The sequence below is a fragment of the Poecilia mexicana genome, unplaced genomic scaffold, assembly GCF_051168715.1.
Source record: "Poecilia mexicana isolate PSO_F unplaced genomic scaffold, ASM5116871v1 scaffold_12, whole genome shotgun sequence".
Taxonomy (NCBI): domain Eukaryota; kingdom Metazoa; phylum Chordata; class Actinopteri; order Cyprinodontiformes; family Poeciliidae; genus Poecilia; species Poecilia mexicana.
In genome coordinates, this window is record NW_028263381.1 from 6,579,923 (window position 1) to 6,600,180 (window position 20,258).

The 20,258-nt window shown below is 40.0% G+C and overlaps 1 protein-coding gene across 9 annotated transcripts in view; it reads left to right on the forward strand.

The window, feature by feature from the left end:
- The window catches only part of fnbp1b (formin binding protein 1b), a 64,158-nt gene that overhangs the window by 19,734 nt on the left and 24,166 nt on the right, over positions 1 to 20,258 (forward strand). For 2 of the 9 annotated variants that reach the window (XM_088010833.1, XM_088010828.1), the window contains exons 1-6: positions 400 to 597; positions 1,653 to 1,768; positions 7,735 to 7,791; positions 8,529 to 8,676; positions 15,042 to 15,104; positions 17,239 to 17,343. In XM_088010833.1, the coding sequence (XP_087866959.1) occupies positions 556 to 597; positions 1,653 to 1,768; positions 7,735 to 7,791; positions 8,529 to 8,676; positions 15,042 to 15,104; positions 17,239 to 17,343 (531 nt within the window). In that variant the 5' untranslated portion in view covers positions 400 to 555. Of the gene's footprint in view, positions 1 to 398; positions 598 to 1,652; positions 1,769 to 7,734; positions 7,792 to 8,528; positions 8,677 to 15,041; positions 15,105 to 17,238; positions 17,344 to 20,258 lie in introns of those variants that run through there. The other 7 variants (XM_088010832.1, XM_088010829.1, XM_088010837.1 and 4 more) reach the window with 6 other exon arrangements.

Genomic DNA, 20,258 nt, shown 5'->3' on the forward strand with positions numbered 1-20,258 from the left:
AAACAGGAATTCCAAAGGAAGATTCTTCACCCAAAGCAGAGAAAGTCTTATTGTTTGGGTTTTATCCATTGATTTCCCTGACTGTGTTGAAGGGTTTCTCATTGAAATTGGCTGACAATGCAGTCTGGGAGGCTCCCCCCACCCTTCCTCATTCTATTCTTTTCTTTGAGTGCTTCAATTGAGAGTCGTTCAGTTCCTTAGTGTTTTCATTCAGGGGTGTTGAAGTGATTTTATCACGCCTCATGTGATGAGATTTTACTGCAGTAAAGCGATGAAGTTCTGCACAAATCTAGGTGATATTAAAAAGACATTTGGCTTTCCTCTACGACAACCTGACATTGCTTCACAGAGCTGCAGACTGAAGCACACCTCTTCATCTTTTTCATCACCACAACCACTTCCTGTATCACTTTACTTTCAGTGCAGGATGCTTGAAGCACTGCTGTATCATTCTGCACGGTTCGCTTAAAAATCACATAGGTTTTTCTTTTTTTCTGGTGCTGACACCTTCTAAGATTCTCCCCTTATTAGTCGGACGTAGAGAAGACTAAAGACATGGTGGAGGAGAGGATGGGAGACTGTTGGAGCCACACCAAGGTCGCATTTTATGTTTTTTTTTTTGTCTTTGTGTGGTTAGATTAGGTAATATTGTCTGGATTTAGACGTGACGTATGTGTGCTGATTTGCCAGATGAATTATTCGCTCTCTTTCCTGATCTGACAACTTTCCCGACGTGACCTTAGCCAAGTCAAGGCTCATACTTTCCCCCACAAGTCACGAGCGAGTCTTGAATAATGACTTCAGTCTGAGCAGCTGCGTTTGGTTATCAACGCTATAGACTGCTGGGGTCTGGATTTACTATAAGGCTCTGGAACATCCCACACTTTTTAAATCATATTTGGATCTGAAGGAGAAGCCTCTGGTGAAACTGGTAGCGCTGATTAACTGCTTATGGAGAGACGAGTGTCGTGTTTCTGGTGAGACGCCTTTCGCTGGGGAATGCATTGCGCAGATGTGAACGAAAAGGTCACCCCATGCACATGGGGGTTTTACCTCAAAATCCATTCTAAAAGTAATATAGTATTTACATATACTCAACATGACCATCTAAAGGAGGTGTAGCTTTGCCCCTACGTAACCTGTTAGATGATTAAAGTAGTTTGAACAGCTCCACAGGTCAAGACGGTCAAGATGGAAGGTTAGCTTTAGCTGTTTGTGATTTCTATCATAAGCAGCATATAATAGCTCTTCATCGCCTTTTTTTTGAGTAGCCGCTATTTATTTTAAGGGAAGAGGGGACGTCACAGACAGAGAAGTGCAGTGTTCGCTGTAAAATAAGGTTATACTATTTTAAATTAAAGGCAAAATGATGTTTGAAACTTGCATTACTAATTGTGGTCGCCATGCGTCTCGAGAATGTCAATAACTCTGAAATTGACATAAGGCTCTCAGTCTATAAGAGCAGCACACTGCTCACAACAAACAGCATTGTGAGTTCAATGACTTGGCTGAAAAAGATTGTCGTCGCAGTAACACCGGTGCAGCTGAAAATAATCAACAGCTGATTTTGTGGTGCATCTCTGTTCTTCGCTCAGTAAAATGTTCTGCACTAATCATGCAACCTAATCATTTTCACCTCTTGTTCTCTACAGGATCAGTTTGATAACTTGGAGAAGCACACGCAGTGGGGGATCGAGTTTGTGGAGAAGTACAACAAATTTGTGAAGGAGCGATCGGAGATCGAAATCAACTATGCAAAGCAAATTAGGTGAGTTCTTTATCTGACCCGTGTTTGATGTTGCAGTCGGTGGAAAAAAAAAGTGTGTGCACTTCATGTTATGTGGGGAATCTGTCACATTTTGAAAACACACTTCTGATCCAGTTTTGTTATTTCTGTTGTGCTCAAATTGTCAAAGTTTAAAAAAGGCTGGATGGCATCAAGCAGGGTGTATTTTTTTCTTTTTCACCGCAGTTTTATCTTGCATTACCACATGACATGTGATTACTTTAGAGGGAACAGCAGCATTTCCTGTCATATTCACGTCAGACTTTGTCAACAGACTAAGTTTATCCTTGAATCAGGTCTAATGAGATGCCTCTGAATTTGTTGACCTGCAGCCGGCTTCTTTTCCCCATTAATGAGAGGCAATGTGAGCATCACAGGAAGTTTAAGTTTCATTCGAAAAAGTTAATGGACATTTTAGTGGCTGCCTTGCTTGGCAGATAAAATCATTCAGGCATAGAATAGATCTGATGAGTCAATCTTATTTTTAATAAAAGCAGTCGCTTTGCTAAGTAAGCTACTTGGCTACTAAGTAAGCTAGTCAGCCTTTCAAATTAAAAGGTGTTGTCTGTTTCCTCGATAGTAAACTAAAACTCAAAAGTGTTCCAATTTGTAAAAAAATGTAAGTACTTGAATTCATTCGTGTCTGAAGTGCATCTGCATGAGAACGTAGCACATTTTTATATTTCCATGCAACCCCAACGTCTGGTTTCAGCCAGTGAAATAAGTCAAAGTGGACGTCTGCTCGACTCCCCTCTCCATCCTTTTTTCCCCCCCGTCTAGCTGTTTCTCTGTCTGCCTTTTTCCTCCTTGCATGTGAAGTTGTGCGTTTCTGTCACTGGTCTGAGCTTCAGGCAGAAAGGAAGTCAGGTTGTGAGGGGTCATGGGGGCGGGACCTGTGTTTCCATGGTGATGACAAGGTATCAGCATTATCAACCCCAGGTCTGACCCAGATTTTTTTTATTTTTTTTATTCCACCAACCACAAGTGTTGGCTCCTCCTCCTCCTCTTTCTCCTCTTTCTCCTCACACACACACTGTGTTGTGATACAGTCGCTGATTTTCAAAGGCAGTTTTTGGAGCAGAGAGGATCCATCTCCTCAGGCCTCCTGCCGCTCATCAGTCAGCAACAGAAGAAGATATTCCCCCAAATCCGCATCTTCGTCCCCCTCACCCTCCAAAGAGGATGGTCAATACGGCTAATGCCCTAAATATTCTGCAACCATCCTGTTTCAGAATAAATAACTAATACCATGACAGGATTCATATAAAGATTGCTTCAGTAAAAAAATAGACGGTTGTAGAAGACCAACTTTAGGTAATGAGGCTGTCAGTGTTTAGACACATTGTTTAAGCTCATATCCCTCTGTGACTTTCTGCAATTAGATTGCTTTTAATAGAATTTCAGTATTTGGTTGTCTTCAGGATTTAGTTTTTGCTGTGACTCTGTTAGAACATTTACATTTTAAGGAGCATTTATTGATTTCTAATACAGATTCAAAGTAAAAAGCCTTTCCCATGACGTTTCTCATATGAATAGGGCTCCTTGCAAAAATAGTCACACTTATTTTTCACATATTCTCACAACCTCAATATTTCTGATAGGCCAGTACAAAGTAGTATGTAACTGTGAAGTGAAACAAGAAGTATACGTGATATGGGGTATGTGTCTAATGGCTTTCCACATCTAAAGAACACATTTTCTATTTATTAACTTTTGCAAAAGGATCACAGACTCTCCACTGGGTTCTCTCTGTCTGGATTATTCTTAAATATGTTTTGATTGTGATCCTTGTAGCTCTGGCTGCAAGTTTAGGGTCAGTGTGATCCAGGAAGGGAATCTCCTCCTCAGTCTGCAGCCTATGACAGGTTTCCTAGCAATATCACAATTAATTTAGCTTCCTCCATTTTCCTATAAACCAGAGGTTCCCAAACTGTGGGGCGCACCCCCTAGGGGGGGCGCCGTGTCATTGCAGGGGACGGGAAGCCGTCTGGATGAAAAAAAATACAAAACATGAACACTGTATGCGCTGGGTTTTTACCTTAGAATGGCCAACTCTCTGTTATTCCTATGTCAATTTGATACAGTAGAGGCTTCCTCACTTCCCATATCTGTGTCCTCTGTCACTTTTATCAGCAGTTAAAACTGTTTAATCCGTTGTTAACATGTTGTAACCTGTTTTTCCGAGCCGCCTTTAAACGCAACATGAGCGCTACGATGCTCGCGCTGGGTTTACACCTGTGAAGGAGACCTGCTGCTGCTGTGCGGAGCTACGTAGGTTTGTGTTAGAATCACGGCAGCAAACCAGCAAAACGCAAAGAACTTTTCAGTTTTTCCCTCCAAACTAACCGACTGAGTTGAGTAAAGCTGTTGGATGCAGGTAATGTTAGCTAAAAGATGACTAGCTAATATCAATACAGAACCTTAAGCTTAACAAGTACCCCCCCACCCCCGTCACACGCATCGTTTCAACCAGACAGCCATTTGTAATCCATAGGGGGGGTGCAGAAAATGTTTGGAAACCACTGGGGGGGCGCAGAAGAAAAAGTTTGGGAACCACTGCTATAAACTATGACAAACTTTCCCTAGCCATGCTCATGAAAAGAATCCCCACAGCATGACTCTTCCACCTCCATGTCTTGCTTGTCTTCAAGTGACACATGGCGGAAACAGGAGCTTTATTTGTGTAATTTCCCTGACTCTATTATGTACTACGTAGAGATACTGTAGTATCAATATCTGTATCGGTCCCAATATATAGAAAAAAGTCTAAATCGGGTATCGATGACAATGTGAGCATCAGGGCAGATCTATTCAATTTAATTCTATACTATGTGCTCTGAGCAACATCATGCTTTATTATTAACTTTATATTTAGAATTATGATTTTTTTTAATCATTTCAATTTCAGTTTCTTTATTATTTATTTCACGTTGGCTGTTATTGCACTGACTTAACAAATTAAAGTTGTTTTTACATGTTTGACCAAGTTTGTGACTCTATTGGTGTATCAAGTGTGCTGCACTGCTAGAGTAGTCAAATAAATTTGTAATTCAGTACACTTATGTCTTTATTTTTTTAAAATAGAAACATTTTACGTCAATTCAGCACTGTTTTTCTGTATCGCACTGAATCGGTCGATACTAAACCTCAGATATCTGCATCGGTATCGGGAGTGAAAAAAACAGAATCGGTGCATCCCTACAGCTTTGTGTTGGCCTATGAAATAAATTCTTAACAATCACAACTGTTTGGCTGTAATATGAAAAAGGTAACAAAAAATGAACATTACGTGTCACAACAAAACCACACATGTTTGCGGTTCAGATAGCAGCTGCATGTTTGAGCAAACATAGATGGGACATAATTCAAACAGTCAGCATGTGCCTGCAGCATGTTGAGCTCATTTCACCATTGTAGGTTTATTAAACTTGCTCCACAAATGGAGCGGATGTTTTCGCCCCTTCATGCTCACACAAAAAGGCCTGCTGCCTAACCGTGTCTGTTATTAGGCGCGTTCTCGCATAAACACACGCTATCGGACGAGGCTAACACCAGGAAGGTTTTGGACGGAGACATAGGACAGCTTGAGACAGAGTTTCCAGGTGCGCTCCACACATTGTCTCTTGTCTTCTGGCGCCGCTTCGCCATACCTAAGAACTAATCATCCCTTGTAATCAACTTAGCTCGTGAGATCCTGTTTAATCTATCGGCCACAGTCGCACCAAAAGAAACACAGGGCTCTTAGATCTAATAAACTAATGGAGCTGGGCCTTTGATGTTATTCTTTTGTCTCTGGGCTGTGTCATCGGGCAGATTTTCCTTGACTCGTCAGAGGTGAACTTTGTTTCTACAGCTGACATTCTGGCATATCTCCATTTGAGCTAGATAATATTTGTATTATATGAATATTTAGACATACTTCTGCAAAGTTCCAGATGCTTTCACTCACAAAGTCAACCAAATAGCTAGAAACTGAATAATCTGTGGTGTTTGTTTGGTTGCAAAGGAAAAATAGGAAGAAAAATCATTAAAAAAAAATAAAGCAAAAGAGACACTGAGGAAACATTTGACTGATCAATAATGCAAAAGGCCAACAGAGCTGGGTCACTTATGATGCACTGAATATCGATCAGCAGTTCTATTAAGTGAGGTCTGTACTACTTTGCAAATATGTTTTGCAAATTAAAAACATGTTGGAAAATCCCATCAGTGAAGGCTCTACTACTCTACTTCGCACCCTCCTTGCCATTTCCATACCAACTACATACTCCTCTAATCCATGATTAATCCTCTTCCATTGCATCGGTGTAAACAGGCACAATGCTTCAGTCTAGTCAGTGCATTTATGCCTCCTCCTCCCCCAAATGCTAGTCTGGCATAATCCATAATAAAGCAGGAATAAAGTCCTGCCAACAAAGGAACTGCTGTGCAAGTGTGATAAAAGGAGTGATTGCTTACATTGTCAAACAATAAGCCAGTGTTTACACATAGATTTTATATAATTTTTTTTTCAAAGTAATATTGCGCCATCCTTGAAAAAACATGTAAAAATCAAGAACAGTACAGTTTTCATTTTCAGAGATTTGTTGAATGTGTAAAAGATGTCAGCGGAGAGCTACAGTTTAACCCACATATGAGTTCATGTGTTAATATGACGTACGCGGGCGAATAGGAACTGGCGCTATAATTAGATACAGGAGAAGGACAGAGCATGCAAGACACAGAGATAAATCTGCCTAGCAACAGTCCAAACACCACCTGGGAGTCAAAGCGTGGGGGGATGCTGAACGCAGCGCTCTGCACAACATGCAGTGTTCCCAGCGCATGCATCTTTTATTAAAGTAGGAATTGTGAGTCCTTTTCGGGGACACCGAAGCAGAAGTGTTTATTTCATCACTGATTAAGGTGCAATAATCTTACTGTACAGAGACGGCAATGAATGTTATCAGGTCTCTGCATGCTGTGAATATGCATGTAGATGTGCAAAGTTAGGAGGAGTGTGATTGAAAAACTTTGATTTGATCTGCACAAAGCCCTCTTAGATTTGAGTATATTCTGTCACTGGGGAAAAAATTTTTAAGATATAGATGAGGCACAAAACTGAAAACAGGTCATCTTTGGGTCTTTTAGAAGTAATATGTACAAAAACTGGAGTCCTATGATGAACTGGTGACCTGTCCAGGGTGTAGTCCTTGCCTTACCTAAGTACACTGACAAAATTAGAAGGCATAGGAAACTGATGAATGGAGTTTTTCTTCCCTGAATGAATGTTTCCCAAAGATAAATGTGGAGTTTTTTTTCCTATTTTTTAGAGTCAATGAATGTAGAGGGTGCAACATTGTTTAGATCTGTGCATTTTGTATTTGATAGCAGCGTTCTAACTGAGGGGGTTATTTTGACTTCATATCCTCATCTGTCAGAACACAGTATACAGTATTATGCTTTGCTGATAGATCAGGCGGGTGACAATATGATGTAGCCTAGATTTCAACGTGTTGTGGAGGTTAAAAAAAGGGTACTGAAAGTCGTCACCACGACAACAGACTAATCCAGATAGCTTTGTTTCACCAACTATGGCACAGTGCCATATTTCTTTAATCCGTACCCAAGCTGGCTTACTCTACATTTCATTTTGTACGTCCTCCTTGCTCCCATCTCATTTTACAAACGTGCAGCCACAGTCAAAACAGGGGCAGTGGCTGCTTAAGAGAAGCAAGCTGCTAGTTTTCTGGTGACTTGCTCTCCATCCACCCTGTTGGCTGTGACGATTTATGACGCGAAGAGAGAAAACGAAATGAGGAGGAAGGAGTGGAGAGCACTCAGAAGGGTTTAATGGTGAACCGCTGGATGCTCTGGCGGGTCCATAAGGGCGGTGTCGGGGAAACACGTTGGGAATGGTGTCTGCACACTGCAAACATCTGACAAGCCTGATCTGTTTGTCTTTGCAGGAATCTTTCAAAGAAATATCAACCCAAGAAGAACTCAAGGGAAGAAGAAGAGAGCAAGTGAGTCAAAGAATTGTGGAACAAAAAGCATTGTACCTCGGAGAAGTATTGACACCCTCGGTGCCGACTCAATGCATGTCGTGGATACTTTGGAAGAGGGTTTTCTGGTCAAATGAGGCCAAAATGTGAAGTCTTTGACCTAAGTGTAAAGCGATATGCTTAGAGGGAAAATATGACTACACATCAACATAAATTTAGACTTAGGTTCACAAGCATTCTGTATCCAGGTATAGATAATTCAAAGAAAGAGCAAAATCAATATCTAGGTGTGGGAAGATGAGAGCGATCCAAAAGATATTACAAACCTCAGACCCTTAAAAACTCCCCACTATAAAATTATGTTCTTCTACAACTTTGCCACAAACTATGAGAGACTTGAATACTTTTTCAAGGCGCTGTGAATAACATGCCAACTCAAACCTTTGTGAGATATGAAAGCACTCAGCTGGTTAACACTGTTTAGTAAAATGAAGAGAAAAGATAAGAATAATGTATCCGTTTCCTGAGCGATATTTAGAATGGTGAAAGCGTGATTCTGACTTGGAAACTCTTACTGTAGTCCTGATTTCACTACTCTGTAGAGTTCTCATCTAGAAAGTTAAACTCATTTCCGTTAACATCAAACTGTTCCTTTTTTCAAAGCAGAAATGTCTTTCTGATGAAATCCAAACTCGTACTCCACTTTCCTGTGTTCGACCACCATTTTGCCTCTGACATCCTTTCTTATTTCTCACCAGGTACTCCTTCTGTCGAGCCTTCTTCACGACCCTTAATGAGTTGAACGACTACGCAGGTCAGCACGAGGTCATAGCGGAGAACTTGACCTCCCAAATCTTCGTCGAGCTTACGCGCTACCTGCAGGAGCTCAAGGCTGAGAGGAAAACGGTGAGTATTTTTGCAGTTAGTTTCTCTTGACGTGAAGGTTGACATTGTAGGGATGAGAAATTAAACAGCCCTTCCCCCTCAATGCTTACTTCTCTGTGAGCAGAGGTCATTGCTGTGTAAATATAGATGCACCCAAAAGGCTTACCAGAAGCATGAAACGTGACTGATACAGTCCTTCTTATAGAACCAGGCTTCTATCTAACAATATAGCCACATTTTACTTTTTTAAATCAGCTTTTACAGAAGCGTTTCTTCTTTTATTCTCCATTGGATACATTGGACACTTGGTGGTCAGTCAACACTAAAAACAGCAGGATTAATAGTGGAACTATGTAAGAGAGGGAGGCAGCCGTGTGGAAAAAGTCAGTACTAAAAACAATCTGTCATAAGCTCTTTATCTTTGAGGACCAGTTCAGGGAATTGGAGTGGAAAACCTGAATGTTGCTCAAAGGCATGGTGATGTGGACGTTTCTTTTTAGTATACACACTAATTTGCATCAAGGCTGGTGCAGTTGGTCTTTCTTCATTTGAAAAATGACAAAGACCCCCCCTTTTTTTTTGTTAAATTAATTTTAGATGCAGCTGGTGCAAAGGCAAAAGGGGATTTCCAGCCCATTTGGAGGGGAATCCTCCTGGCTTAGATTAGCCTGGCACATCTATGATCTGATACTGTGTTCACATTCATATCATGTCACAGACAATCCTTTGATAGAGCTTTGATGCTCTCATGCTGCAGGATGTCACTTTATTGGGCATTTTCCTCCTCATCTCTGTTGATGATTCTCCTGCTCTTTTATCTTATTTTACTCTTTTTTTGGGATCTTCTCTTCTTACTAGCTAGCTAGCTAGGCATTGACCTATATGATATTCTCTGGAAATGATAACTTTATTAATTATAGTTTCAGAGTCCCACATAAGAAAAGTACAGTTTAACATTATCGTATTGCTTTTGTTTAACTAGGAAGACAGTGGTCGCTAAGTCAACAAAACATGTTATCATAATGTTATCCTATTTTGTTTCTTTTTTTTTTTTTACTTTAATATGCCCACTTAAATTAATAAACACCAGCTATACCAAGGACTTTCCAAGTTCTTGTAGATATATTTAAAATTTATGTATAGTTGTGCCTGCTAGGATTAAAAACCTGTATTAGCTGAATATTTTATGGTTAAGTCGGCTATTTGCCTGGTACTGAGCCTGCGGTTAGCTTAAAGGGCTAATAGCTTGCAGTCTCAGTAAGTGTTATTGTTAGCTATAATCGCATAATAATGAAATCACCGACATTTAAATATTATTTTGATACAAAGACTGAAATTAAATCTTAAATAAACTCTCAATAAACTTTTTAAGTGCTTATCTCGCAAAATATTATGCCCTTTTGTTCTTTGGTAGCTAAACAAGCTATCGTTAGCTTGACACGGCAATAAACTAAGGTAACTTGCAATTGGTTGGTTAGCATATAGCTTAGCATATTAAAAGTAATGGGTTTCCACCTTACGAGCAGTAGAGAATACAATTTTAAATTTTTTTATTAACAACTGACTGGCAGTGCTCAGCAACATGAGTAACGGGGAACAGAGTTAGCAGAGTTACTCTATGCAGCATGTAGCCAGAAAAAACTTTGGTCACTTTCTCAGGAATCTGTTTGAAATGACCTTACACAGGAGAACAATTGGAATAGCATGATGGAAGATTCTTGCAGTTTTGAAACTATAACATTTCAAAACCAGTCCTACTTCCTGTTTTCCTAAAAATTCGAACACCATGTTTTCTCGCAGCTGATACTGTTGATAGTGTCATGTGTCTCGTCTCAGCTGTATCCATTCTGCTAGCCGGTGTTTCCCTGAATACAGAGTTGTTCCATCTGGAGACATTAAGCACATAATTTCTCAGTCATACTCAGAACAAGGTCCTTACAGAGGCCCCGGCATTTTAAAGACCACCAATGAACGGTATCATGTAGAAACGTCTATTAGAATAGGAAGTTCATGTTATTAGTAAAAGGCTTTGCTTGATTAAAAGTCATAAAGAAAACATTGGCTTTTACAGTAAGTGCATTCATGCTACTGTAGAGAAAGTGGTAATGATACCCTGAATGGTTGCTGTAAAACAGTCATGCTTTGTATCGCCAGCTTCCCTTCATTTCACTGGTTTCCTTTTTCTCCTCCCACTGATGTTCAAGTGTGATGAAGCACCTACTGGTATTTTCATCTGTGTACATGTCAGACACAGCTGTGCAGCCCAGACCCCAGACAGTCAGGGGGTCTGGCCTGCCCACTGCTGCCTCTACAGGCTGCTTATTGGTCAGGTGGAATCTACACCTCAAGCAAACAAGGAGAAAAAGTACCTTCTTAATTTGCCATGCAGGGTTGTTGTGTAACTGCTCCCGCTTCCTTTTGATTGTTTCGCAAAGTTAACCTCTTGCTAATCTCAGGGTGGAGGTGAGACGGAGAAACATTTTTGTGATCTTTATAGCTTGGCCTGTTGCTTGCCAGGTTTACAGTGCAAATTAAGAGCTTTAAACAATAACAACAGTTTGGAATGCATTGGCTAATAAATGAATGAATACTATTGCAGAGGTTAATATGGGATGAAGAACATAAGTCCCACTGGACTGTGTTGTGCTGAGGAATCATAATAAGGTGTTTGGTCAGCATGTTGCTGTCCTGGCCGGGGCTTAGTTGTCTTCTCTAATAGGGAGGGACATATAAAGACCATTGAACAGTCGGACACTTCTCATTAGTTCTGATATTTTATGATGACCATTCAAGATTTTTGGCCCCCTCAATACTGACCTGAATCATTTAAGACTTGGAATGTGCTGATTCACAGTTCTCCTCTCTATTTTGTTCCAACAGTTGCATTGATATTTTGCTCCAACTAGAGTTTTTCTAAGTCCTCCTTAATATTTTGTTCCAGCATTTGGTTAATTTGAAATGACTAGAACGTTCTGAAACTTAACATAGAGTCTGCTTTCACTCCTTAATTTAGACTGAGGTTGATAAAAACATAGTTGTTCAGTTTCTGCATTCACATGACTGGAGGCAGCTCGATGTTCTCGACTTCTCATGAACCAAGTCAGGTTAATGACTGACTAACATGGTCACCTCTCGACAGAAGCGAACCCAGAAATGGTGCAACAGGAAAGCATTCCTTACCTTCAGATGCATAAGATTGCAGAACAAGTCACTGAACTCATCCATTTTTGTTTTGATCAAAGTGCATTCCACAGTTTATAGGTGCAGCGAGCACCGCCTTCTGGAGCCCCTCACACACCCAGATACACAGAGTAAAAACAAACAAAAAAAACAACCTATAACTCTGTCGCTTACGCCCAACCTGGAATTGTTCTGTCAAAGTTTTTTGACAGAATAATATTTATATATTATGCTTTTATATCTCCATGGTTATCCAAATGCCAAAACAGTGCAAATTTTGTGATTTAATACATAAAATTAAAAAGATTCTTTGTGTAAAACCATTCAGTTTAGACCTTATCAGTGAAAACATTTATGGTTTTGTACTAAATTTAATCAAATGCAGTCCATACTCCTTAAAAATAACCAAAATATCCTGTTATTTTTGATAAAAATGAAAACTATTAATCAGCATCACAAGCAACAATATTTTCAGTGTTTATGTCAAATCTATATGAAAATATACATGCAGATCAGCAGTAGAAAACTTCCAGCTGACAACTTTTTTATGTTTTATGTTGTACCTGGGTGGTAAGCCGCATATCACATATTAAAAAAGTAAATAATCAGATTTTTTCCTTTTTTTGTTTTTGCTCAACATGGTTATTTCCTCAGTTACCTACAAGGACAGTATTATTGAGGGTTTTGTGATGATCAAAGCTGCCGAATAGTTTCCAGCTACTGAGATACTTAGCTACTTTGGGCAGCTCAAAGCAGCAGGGCTGATGGCAGTCCTGTGCTGTTTCAGACCAAGATGAGTGAAAGACTCACCACAAGAGGTTAGGACAAATTTATCTCAAGAGTCTATGAATGTAGGGAGCCAACATCTGGAAGATAAGTGAGTGTTTCCGTCGCAAAAAAAACACCTGCAGCCCAGATGGTTGATGGTCTGTTTTATGGGATTGAAAGTGAGCTCAATCATCTACGGTTTGGTTTGCTCATCATGTGGTGAACATTTTTAAATCTGATGCTGCTGTTTGTCATCGTAGTTTGACCTTCTACATAGTTTAGCAAAATAAGATGGTGGAAGGTTATAGACAATGTTATGGAGACAAATATTTAGTAAAAACAAATGCTCCACATTAACAGCAATGTCTTTGCGTCGTCTCTTTATCTACTCATCGGTTCGTAAGACATCAATTCGAAGCACCGAGAGCACCACCGTTATCTAACAGGTATTTCAAGGTGAAGGTCGGAGACTTCACGACTTCAATCACGCCTAAAAGTCTCGTTTCTGGTAGACCTTCACAAACTTCCTCTGAAACACAGGAGCACTTCCCATTTTTGTAAAACTTCCCTAAAATCTTTGGGAAATGAGAAGTATGACTAGTAGAGGTAAACCATAACTCACAAACCTGTCTCATGTCCAGTATTTATCAGGTGAGAACCCAAACTCCTACCGCCCCACCACCTCACTGTTGATTTCATGTTTCTTACCAACTTCCTTCTGAAGCCCAACCACAAGCTTGGAGTAAGTTATTGAATAGAGACATCGACATTCAGCTCAGCTACTGAGCTCAGCGACCGCAGCGTGTGTAACCAAGGGACACGCCATTGACAGCCTAGAGCCTGTGTAGGCTTTTGAATTCTTTGCCAAACTTAAGACAAGAAGGAAACATTTATATGCTTTAGTAGTAATCACAAACTGATCCGAAAGCAAGTACTTTGAGATTTGGATCTGGATGGTCTGTGTTTCCATATTTTTTTTTTTCTAAAGTCGTGTGGTCAACACAGAAAGCTGGAGATAGTTGTGGTTTGCCTTTGGGACAGGAGGGCTGAGATAAGCCAAATGAGGCTTTGTGAAGAAACACAGCATATGTTCTGTGGGAGTTTAAGCCAGCAGCTGCTTCTGTGTGGCAACACTCAGCAGTGCCAAGATCCACCATGAGTCCACCGCCATTACTCCACCCGGTTCCTCCACTATTGATTTCATTTATTCAGCATTCTGACATCTCATAAAGAAGCACTACTGTCCTATTGCTTAAACCGCACCGTAAGCAAGTTAAACACAAAACTCAGACTACTGTAGTTGTAAATAACCTGTACTAAAAATATACACCAACATATTTAAATTATTCTTTCTTATCTGCTTTCACAGAGGCAGAGGATTTTTAAAAAAAAAATGAAATAGTTTTTTGTTCTGCTTGATTTTGGTCAGATAAACTCCCCACCAAAATTCTGGGGGAATCACCAGCGTTATTCAAATAAATTCAGACGGGGAAACTTAAACGTCTGTTGCTGGTTTCTCTTCCGATGTTCGACATTTGTGATCACGTCAACCTCACTGTGATCTAAACAAATACGTTGGGTGACTTTATCAAATTGCATGAGTCGAGAAGTGAAACTTAAAAAAGTTGCCTTTTTTAATGGCAACTCTGAATAAAACTACCGTAGATTCATGATGTCATGATATTAATAACAAAATGTCAGACAAGGGAAAAAAATGATCTAATTGGTTTGATTTAAAGCAACTTTCCAGACAGTCTTTTAGCTTCTCAGCTTTTATTTTTGAAGCAGCAGTACCCTGGCAACAGGACTGCATTCAGTTTACTTTCACATCTTGAACTGTCATGTGTTTTGTGACCAGAAAGCATTTTTTAGCCAGCCTGTCTGACAGTGAGCAGCAACATTTGGGACACTGCTGCAGAACTCCTTTAAAAGTATTCATGGATACATTTTTTGATCATACAAAGAAAGGGAAAAAAGTGTGTGCATGCCTTTCACTGGGTTTATAATAATCATTGTGAATTTGAAGTATGCATGGCCTCCTGGCAGGGAGAAGAGACAACAATTCAGCAGCAAAATCCTTGCTTCAGGCATTGTACAAACATATGACTTTGAAGCTTTAAAAATGTAATTATCACTGACTACTTTTCTCTTTCCTCCTAAAATTATTGGTTCCCTGCTGTCATTATTTCAGCTCCGAAATGGTTACTGTTTTCTACTTTAAAAGAACATTAATTGCTTTAAACTGACCTAAATTTGTCATATAGAGTCTGTAAAGGAATGTTGAATTTGTCATGAATAATATTCAAAGCAGTATTGTACAGTTTCCTATTTCTAGTCTTTAGTATGTCAAGGTCAGACTCACCTGCTTTTTGAAAGTCCCTAAAGTGCCTGATTAGAATGATGTCATTAATCATTTCTTTAAATTCTTCCCCCCACAGCATTTCCATGATGGACGCAAAGCACAGCAGTACATTGAAAGCTCGTGGAAGCAGCTGGAATCGGTAAGTGGCTCACTAAACACAGAAGTCAAATCTCCAATAGGAAATGTAAAGCCTGCTTCAAAACATCTGGTTTAAGTAACCCATTTGAACTCTTAAAGTTGTGTTTCTTAATGTCTTGATGTGATAATAAAAGAAAAATTAAATTAACACCCCCCTGTAGGCTACACAGCGCTCACACCCTTTAAACTAGATATTCCTTAATGTGATGCAACATCAAGCGAGGTCCACAAGCAGAGAGGGAACCCATGGGACTTTCTGCATGTCCACGTATAAAAAAACGATGAAACATGCATTTGAAATTTATGCTGAATGTCTTATTGATTCAAGTCTGTTTTACTTTTATGAACAAACCTTAATCCTGTCCATAGCCAGAGTTTGATACGAACCAGAGTGGCATCACAGTGGCACAAAGAGAGCCTACTGCTTTGTGCCACCATACAAACCTAAGAACATCAGTCCTGGATACAATCAGTAACCCTTAAAACATGCTATAATTATTAACATTAAAAACATCCACAGTCGGTTCTGACTAAAACATTTTTACTGAGATCTTGATTGGGATTTTTTAAATTTTTTAGCTGAGTCATTTAGGGTTAGGCATTTCCCGACGTAAAGTTAGTAAAATTTGTGCCATGTATAATCCTAAAAAAACTTCCAAAAAACTAAACTTGCTATGATTCATCATTATTACATGGCCTAATATTGTGTCCCTCTTGATGAATAGTTTTCCAGAGGTTATCTGCATTATCCATTTTTCTTAGTCTCAACAGGAGATTTTACAGGCCAGAGTTAGCTTGGCTAATAAAGTTACTATAATCTTTTGACAAATATCAGCTAAAGTGAGCGTAACTCTATCATTTGTTTCTAAATGTATATCAAACATCAAGAGCAACACATTCAAATCAATATTTTGCTCGTTTTCAACCAGAACAGTTTGCCAATGTGCGAGGCTAACGTTAATATGTTCAGTGTTTGTAAAATACTTATCTTAGTTTGGTTCCTGTTTATTTCATGCAGATATAACTTACAGTAAAGGTTGCTCTCCTGCTTTGAATGGCGCAAATTTTGCTAACAAGCGGTTTAGCTGCAGCTCTCCAGGGACAACTGAGGATACTTGGCACAGAGTGGAGCCCAAACACATTATCCTGCTGGTTGCTGCACCAGCCATTACAGTCTCTTTTTCATTGTAAGCATCTTTGTAAAGAGCGAAAAGACACAAAATCTATATATCAGCCAGATTGCTTGCTGTGGGTACAGCTGAAGAAAAATCACAAAAAACATGCATAGGGAGTTGAATTTTTTTCAAGGACTCCAATACTGATTGTTTAAAGAGATTTTTTTTATATATCTGGGATCAGATCAGACATTCCTAATCAAAAACAATGACACATGTCACCTCACACACTTAATCTAGACCTGCGACAAAAATAGTTAGGAAGAAGTGAGAAGAAAATCTGATATGCAATTTGATGTCAGTATTTTTCCTATCATAGTGAGATCTCAATCTGATTTTACTTTAAAAATTAAATTTACTGTATTAAATCAATAACATGTAGTAAGTGAGGAAAGAGACAAATCACCAAAGAGGACTGTAGCAGTAACTATTTCAGCAAGAGTTTTAGATTCTCCTTAAAACACAAATGTCTAAGAGAAAAAAAAACAAATCAAGATTGTTTTTTTTATTCCTTCTAGCCTAAGTGAAGGACTTACAAGAGAAAAATCCCAGAAAACCACTTCTTATCTCCGCCTGGCCCCTTTGACGAGGGAGACGAACAGCGCGAGAGAAATGCATAACTTGCCTTGCCCTCCTCAAACTTGTCTCTGCGCTCAATGATACCATTGTGTGTTAGGCGGAGAGGCACAGTTCAGAGTGCACACTGGCCCTACAAACAGTGATTGTTCGGTCAGAGGGTTGGATGAATGCTTGTGTTTTTTTTTTCTCTCTCTCCACAAATGACCACCATGAATATTTGTTTATTCTTCAGCCTGCGGACGTTAGCCTTTGCGATGCACAATGCTGTACATAAAACATACATGACGTACGCGTAGAAGTTATGACGCCCGTTTTATGCCCATTTAAAGGTCAATATAGCAGGTGTTAACGAGGACTCGATTGAATTTCTTCTCATTTCAGTGTAAAAGAAGGTTTGAGAGGGACTGCAAAGAGGCAGACAGAGCACAGCAATACTTTGAGAAGATGGACGCTGACATTAACGTGACTAAAGCTGATGTGGAAAAGGTATGTGTCATCAAGTCATCCCTTCATTTTTTTTTTTGGCCAATTTTAACCTCCCAACCCTAATTTGTCATACCACGGTGCCTGAAGGACAAAAATGAAAAGATTGAGTGACTGTGTGTTTGATGCCAGGGATGCTGTGTCAAAGCTGGCATTGTCTTAGCGGCACAGATATTTGCTGCTGAACAAAGCTGGTAGCACAACTCAGCGCTCATTATCATTGCAGAGAAGCAACCAAACACTCTGCAGCGCTGCATGAGCCTTAGTCACAAAGACAACTGTGTTAACGCCACGCTTGTGTATGTGTGTGTGTTGGTTCCGAGGTAAATTGTTGATTCCTCCCGTGCAGTTGCTTTTTCGTCACACTGAATCGACGTGCAGCTCGATGGCATCAGATATATTATGAAACGTCACTATCCAGTTTTCACAGATTCGTCCCTTTCCCTTGGCCCCCGTGGGTTTGTAGCTGATGTCATTTCCTGTTGTCATGACCAATTAAAAGAGCCCTCAAGAATCTCTGCCCGTAACCCACTCAGCTCCCACGCCCGCAAGGCATCATGGGTCAGCGGCGCGTGCTCCTGCTGCTTCCATCAGCTGCTGAGACAGGGCTCGGGCTCTGAGCCGACACGGTTCGGACGTGATTATTATGCAAATATATCTGGGCAGAAAGAGGCTTTCTGCACTCGGGACACGCAGGGGAAGTCTGAACTCTTCTGGAGAGATGCAGCGCAGCACATCGAGAAGCTGGTCTTCACTGTCCCTGGTAGCTTTGGATTCCAAGAGAATTGCAGTTATATGGTTTTCATTTTCATTTAATTTAATTGCCATTTACCGCCCTAGCCTAACACCTTTATTATGTGCTACATTTCTCAGTGCTGTTCGGCCCAGCCCAAAAGAAATCCTGAAACAGTTTTGCATCCATGCGAAACAATATCGACGTCACTTCCAAGAACTGCAGAGTCTGAAAGCCAAGTAGCTTAACTGTTATTAACACTGATTAAGAACAGATCATGAGTATCTGTGTGTTGTCTTCTGAAAGACTTTTTTTTTTTTTTTCATTTTTTTAGAGAGCTACTAGTCATTGGGGGGAATACATGTCAAAATGTGCGACTAGTTTGTGTTTGGATGTTTGCCAAAAAGTCTGTGTTTGAGCATGTCTGTGGTTAAAAGAACAGCTATTTGTTTCAAGGAGGCAAAGAAGGAAACAGTATTATGCAGCAGAATATGTAAAAATTGCATCTTTTGCTTAATTTTGGGAAAATATTTGTAGCGCTTTTGATCCGTTACCACAATTTTCTTCATGTTACAACCCCAATCCTCAATTTAATGTGCTAGGATTTGATAAGGTAGATCAACAAACAGGAAGTAATTGTCAAACGGGAAGGAAGTAATAAAGAACATTAATAAACAAAGCAGGCAAAGCGTCTAAAGTAAATCTGGCTGGCTGATTTTCGTCTTTGCCACCAACTCACTTCCATTGTCAACCCGTTAGATGCTTCATGCGTCAAAAGAGGCTGGCAATACTAATAAAATTTTTTATTTTCTTTAGCGTATTTATGCTGGTCTTACATTTAATTTGCCGCTTAGGTCTTTACAAGCCTTAATTTGAGTTGGTAAAACCTGCAAAACCATGTCAAGGGGCATGAATATTTTTGTGTCGTCCTGCAAGTACAATTTAAATCCAATATGGAAGTTATAAACTTAAGGTTTTTTGCTAAATCTTTTGTCATTAGAAAATATGTGTAATTTTGCACACATATATAGTTCCCGTGGTAAATGACAGGATATAGCAGGTTCAGGAAACAGATGGATGGTTAATGTTCCAGAAGAAGTAGCTTTTTTTTTTTTTTTTTCTGAAATCCGATGTGGTTCTTCTGTGCAAAAGAGCTGCTGTTTGTTGAGTTGAGGTTTTTGAGGTTTTGTTCAGAGCTGGAGAAAGAGGCTCTTGCTGTTTTCTTCCAACCTCTGGGAAGCAAATGTCTCGATTTGGGGTTTGCTTTTCCAGCGCAGACAATTTAAAAGGTTGTCTCATGTCCGTTAGGAACACACCCCCCACGCCCACCTCTGGGCCTCTCACACACTGACATAGTACCCCAAATTATTAACTAAAAAGAAAAGAAGCATGTTATACTTCTTGTTACATATGAGTAAGAGCCCCCAAAAGCCCATATCTGTGTTTAATAAAGCCAGTATTTACTGTGAGCGGTTGCTATGACTGCACATCAACTTCCTCTTTAAAGTGATGGCAAGCTTTGTGGTTCAGAACGCGCATCTATGGCAACATCTTGTTTTAGCTGGAGACGGCTAACGATCCTTCTGTTTGTGTTTGTGTATTTATTCTATGCCACGCCTTGAAGCGAGGCTTGAACAAGGTAGGTCCGGCGTGCGGAGAGCTTCTGTTTGTGGCGGACACGCAAACACACTGTCTCGACTTTGTGGCCCACACAGCTTGAGCCAGGTCTGTCCTGTCCTGTCAGTGGCTTTGAACGCTGTCCTCTGCTGAACGTGTTTCCGTGCAAGCCTTTTTATATGTGCAAAACAGAAATGAAGTCACAGCGAATCAGTAGTGAAGGGTAACACTGTCGGGATGGATGGAGGCTTCAACCATTACTTGCACACAGACGAGAGCAAAGCGAGCCATTTCCGGAACATGACAACAGGATGTGATGCGGCTGCAGCAGCCGGTTTCAGAGTTATGCTACCTGCCTTGTTACCGGGATGACAGCATCGTTGCTAAGCACAATCTGCACTGTTTGCATGCACCTACATCAGCTCAGCTTTTTTTTTTTAAATCACATATCCTATTCTGTAGATTTCACTTAAGTGTTATATGTTCCCCTCCTGTTTTTAATGCTTTTATGTTCATTTACAAAGACGCACACAAAGAAAATTGAAGCATACACAGCACAACGTGGTAG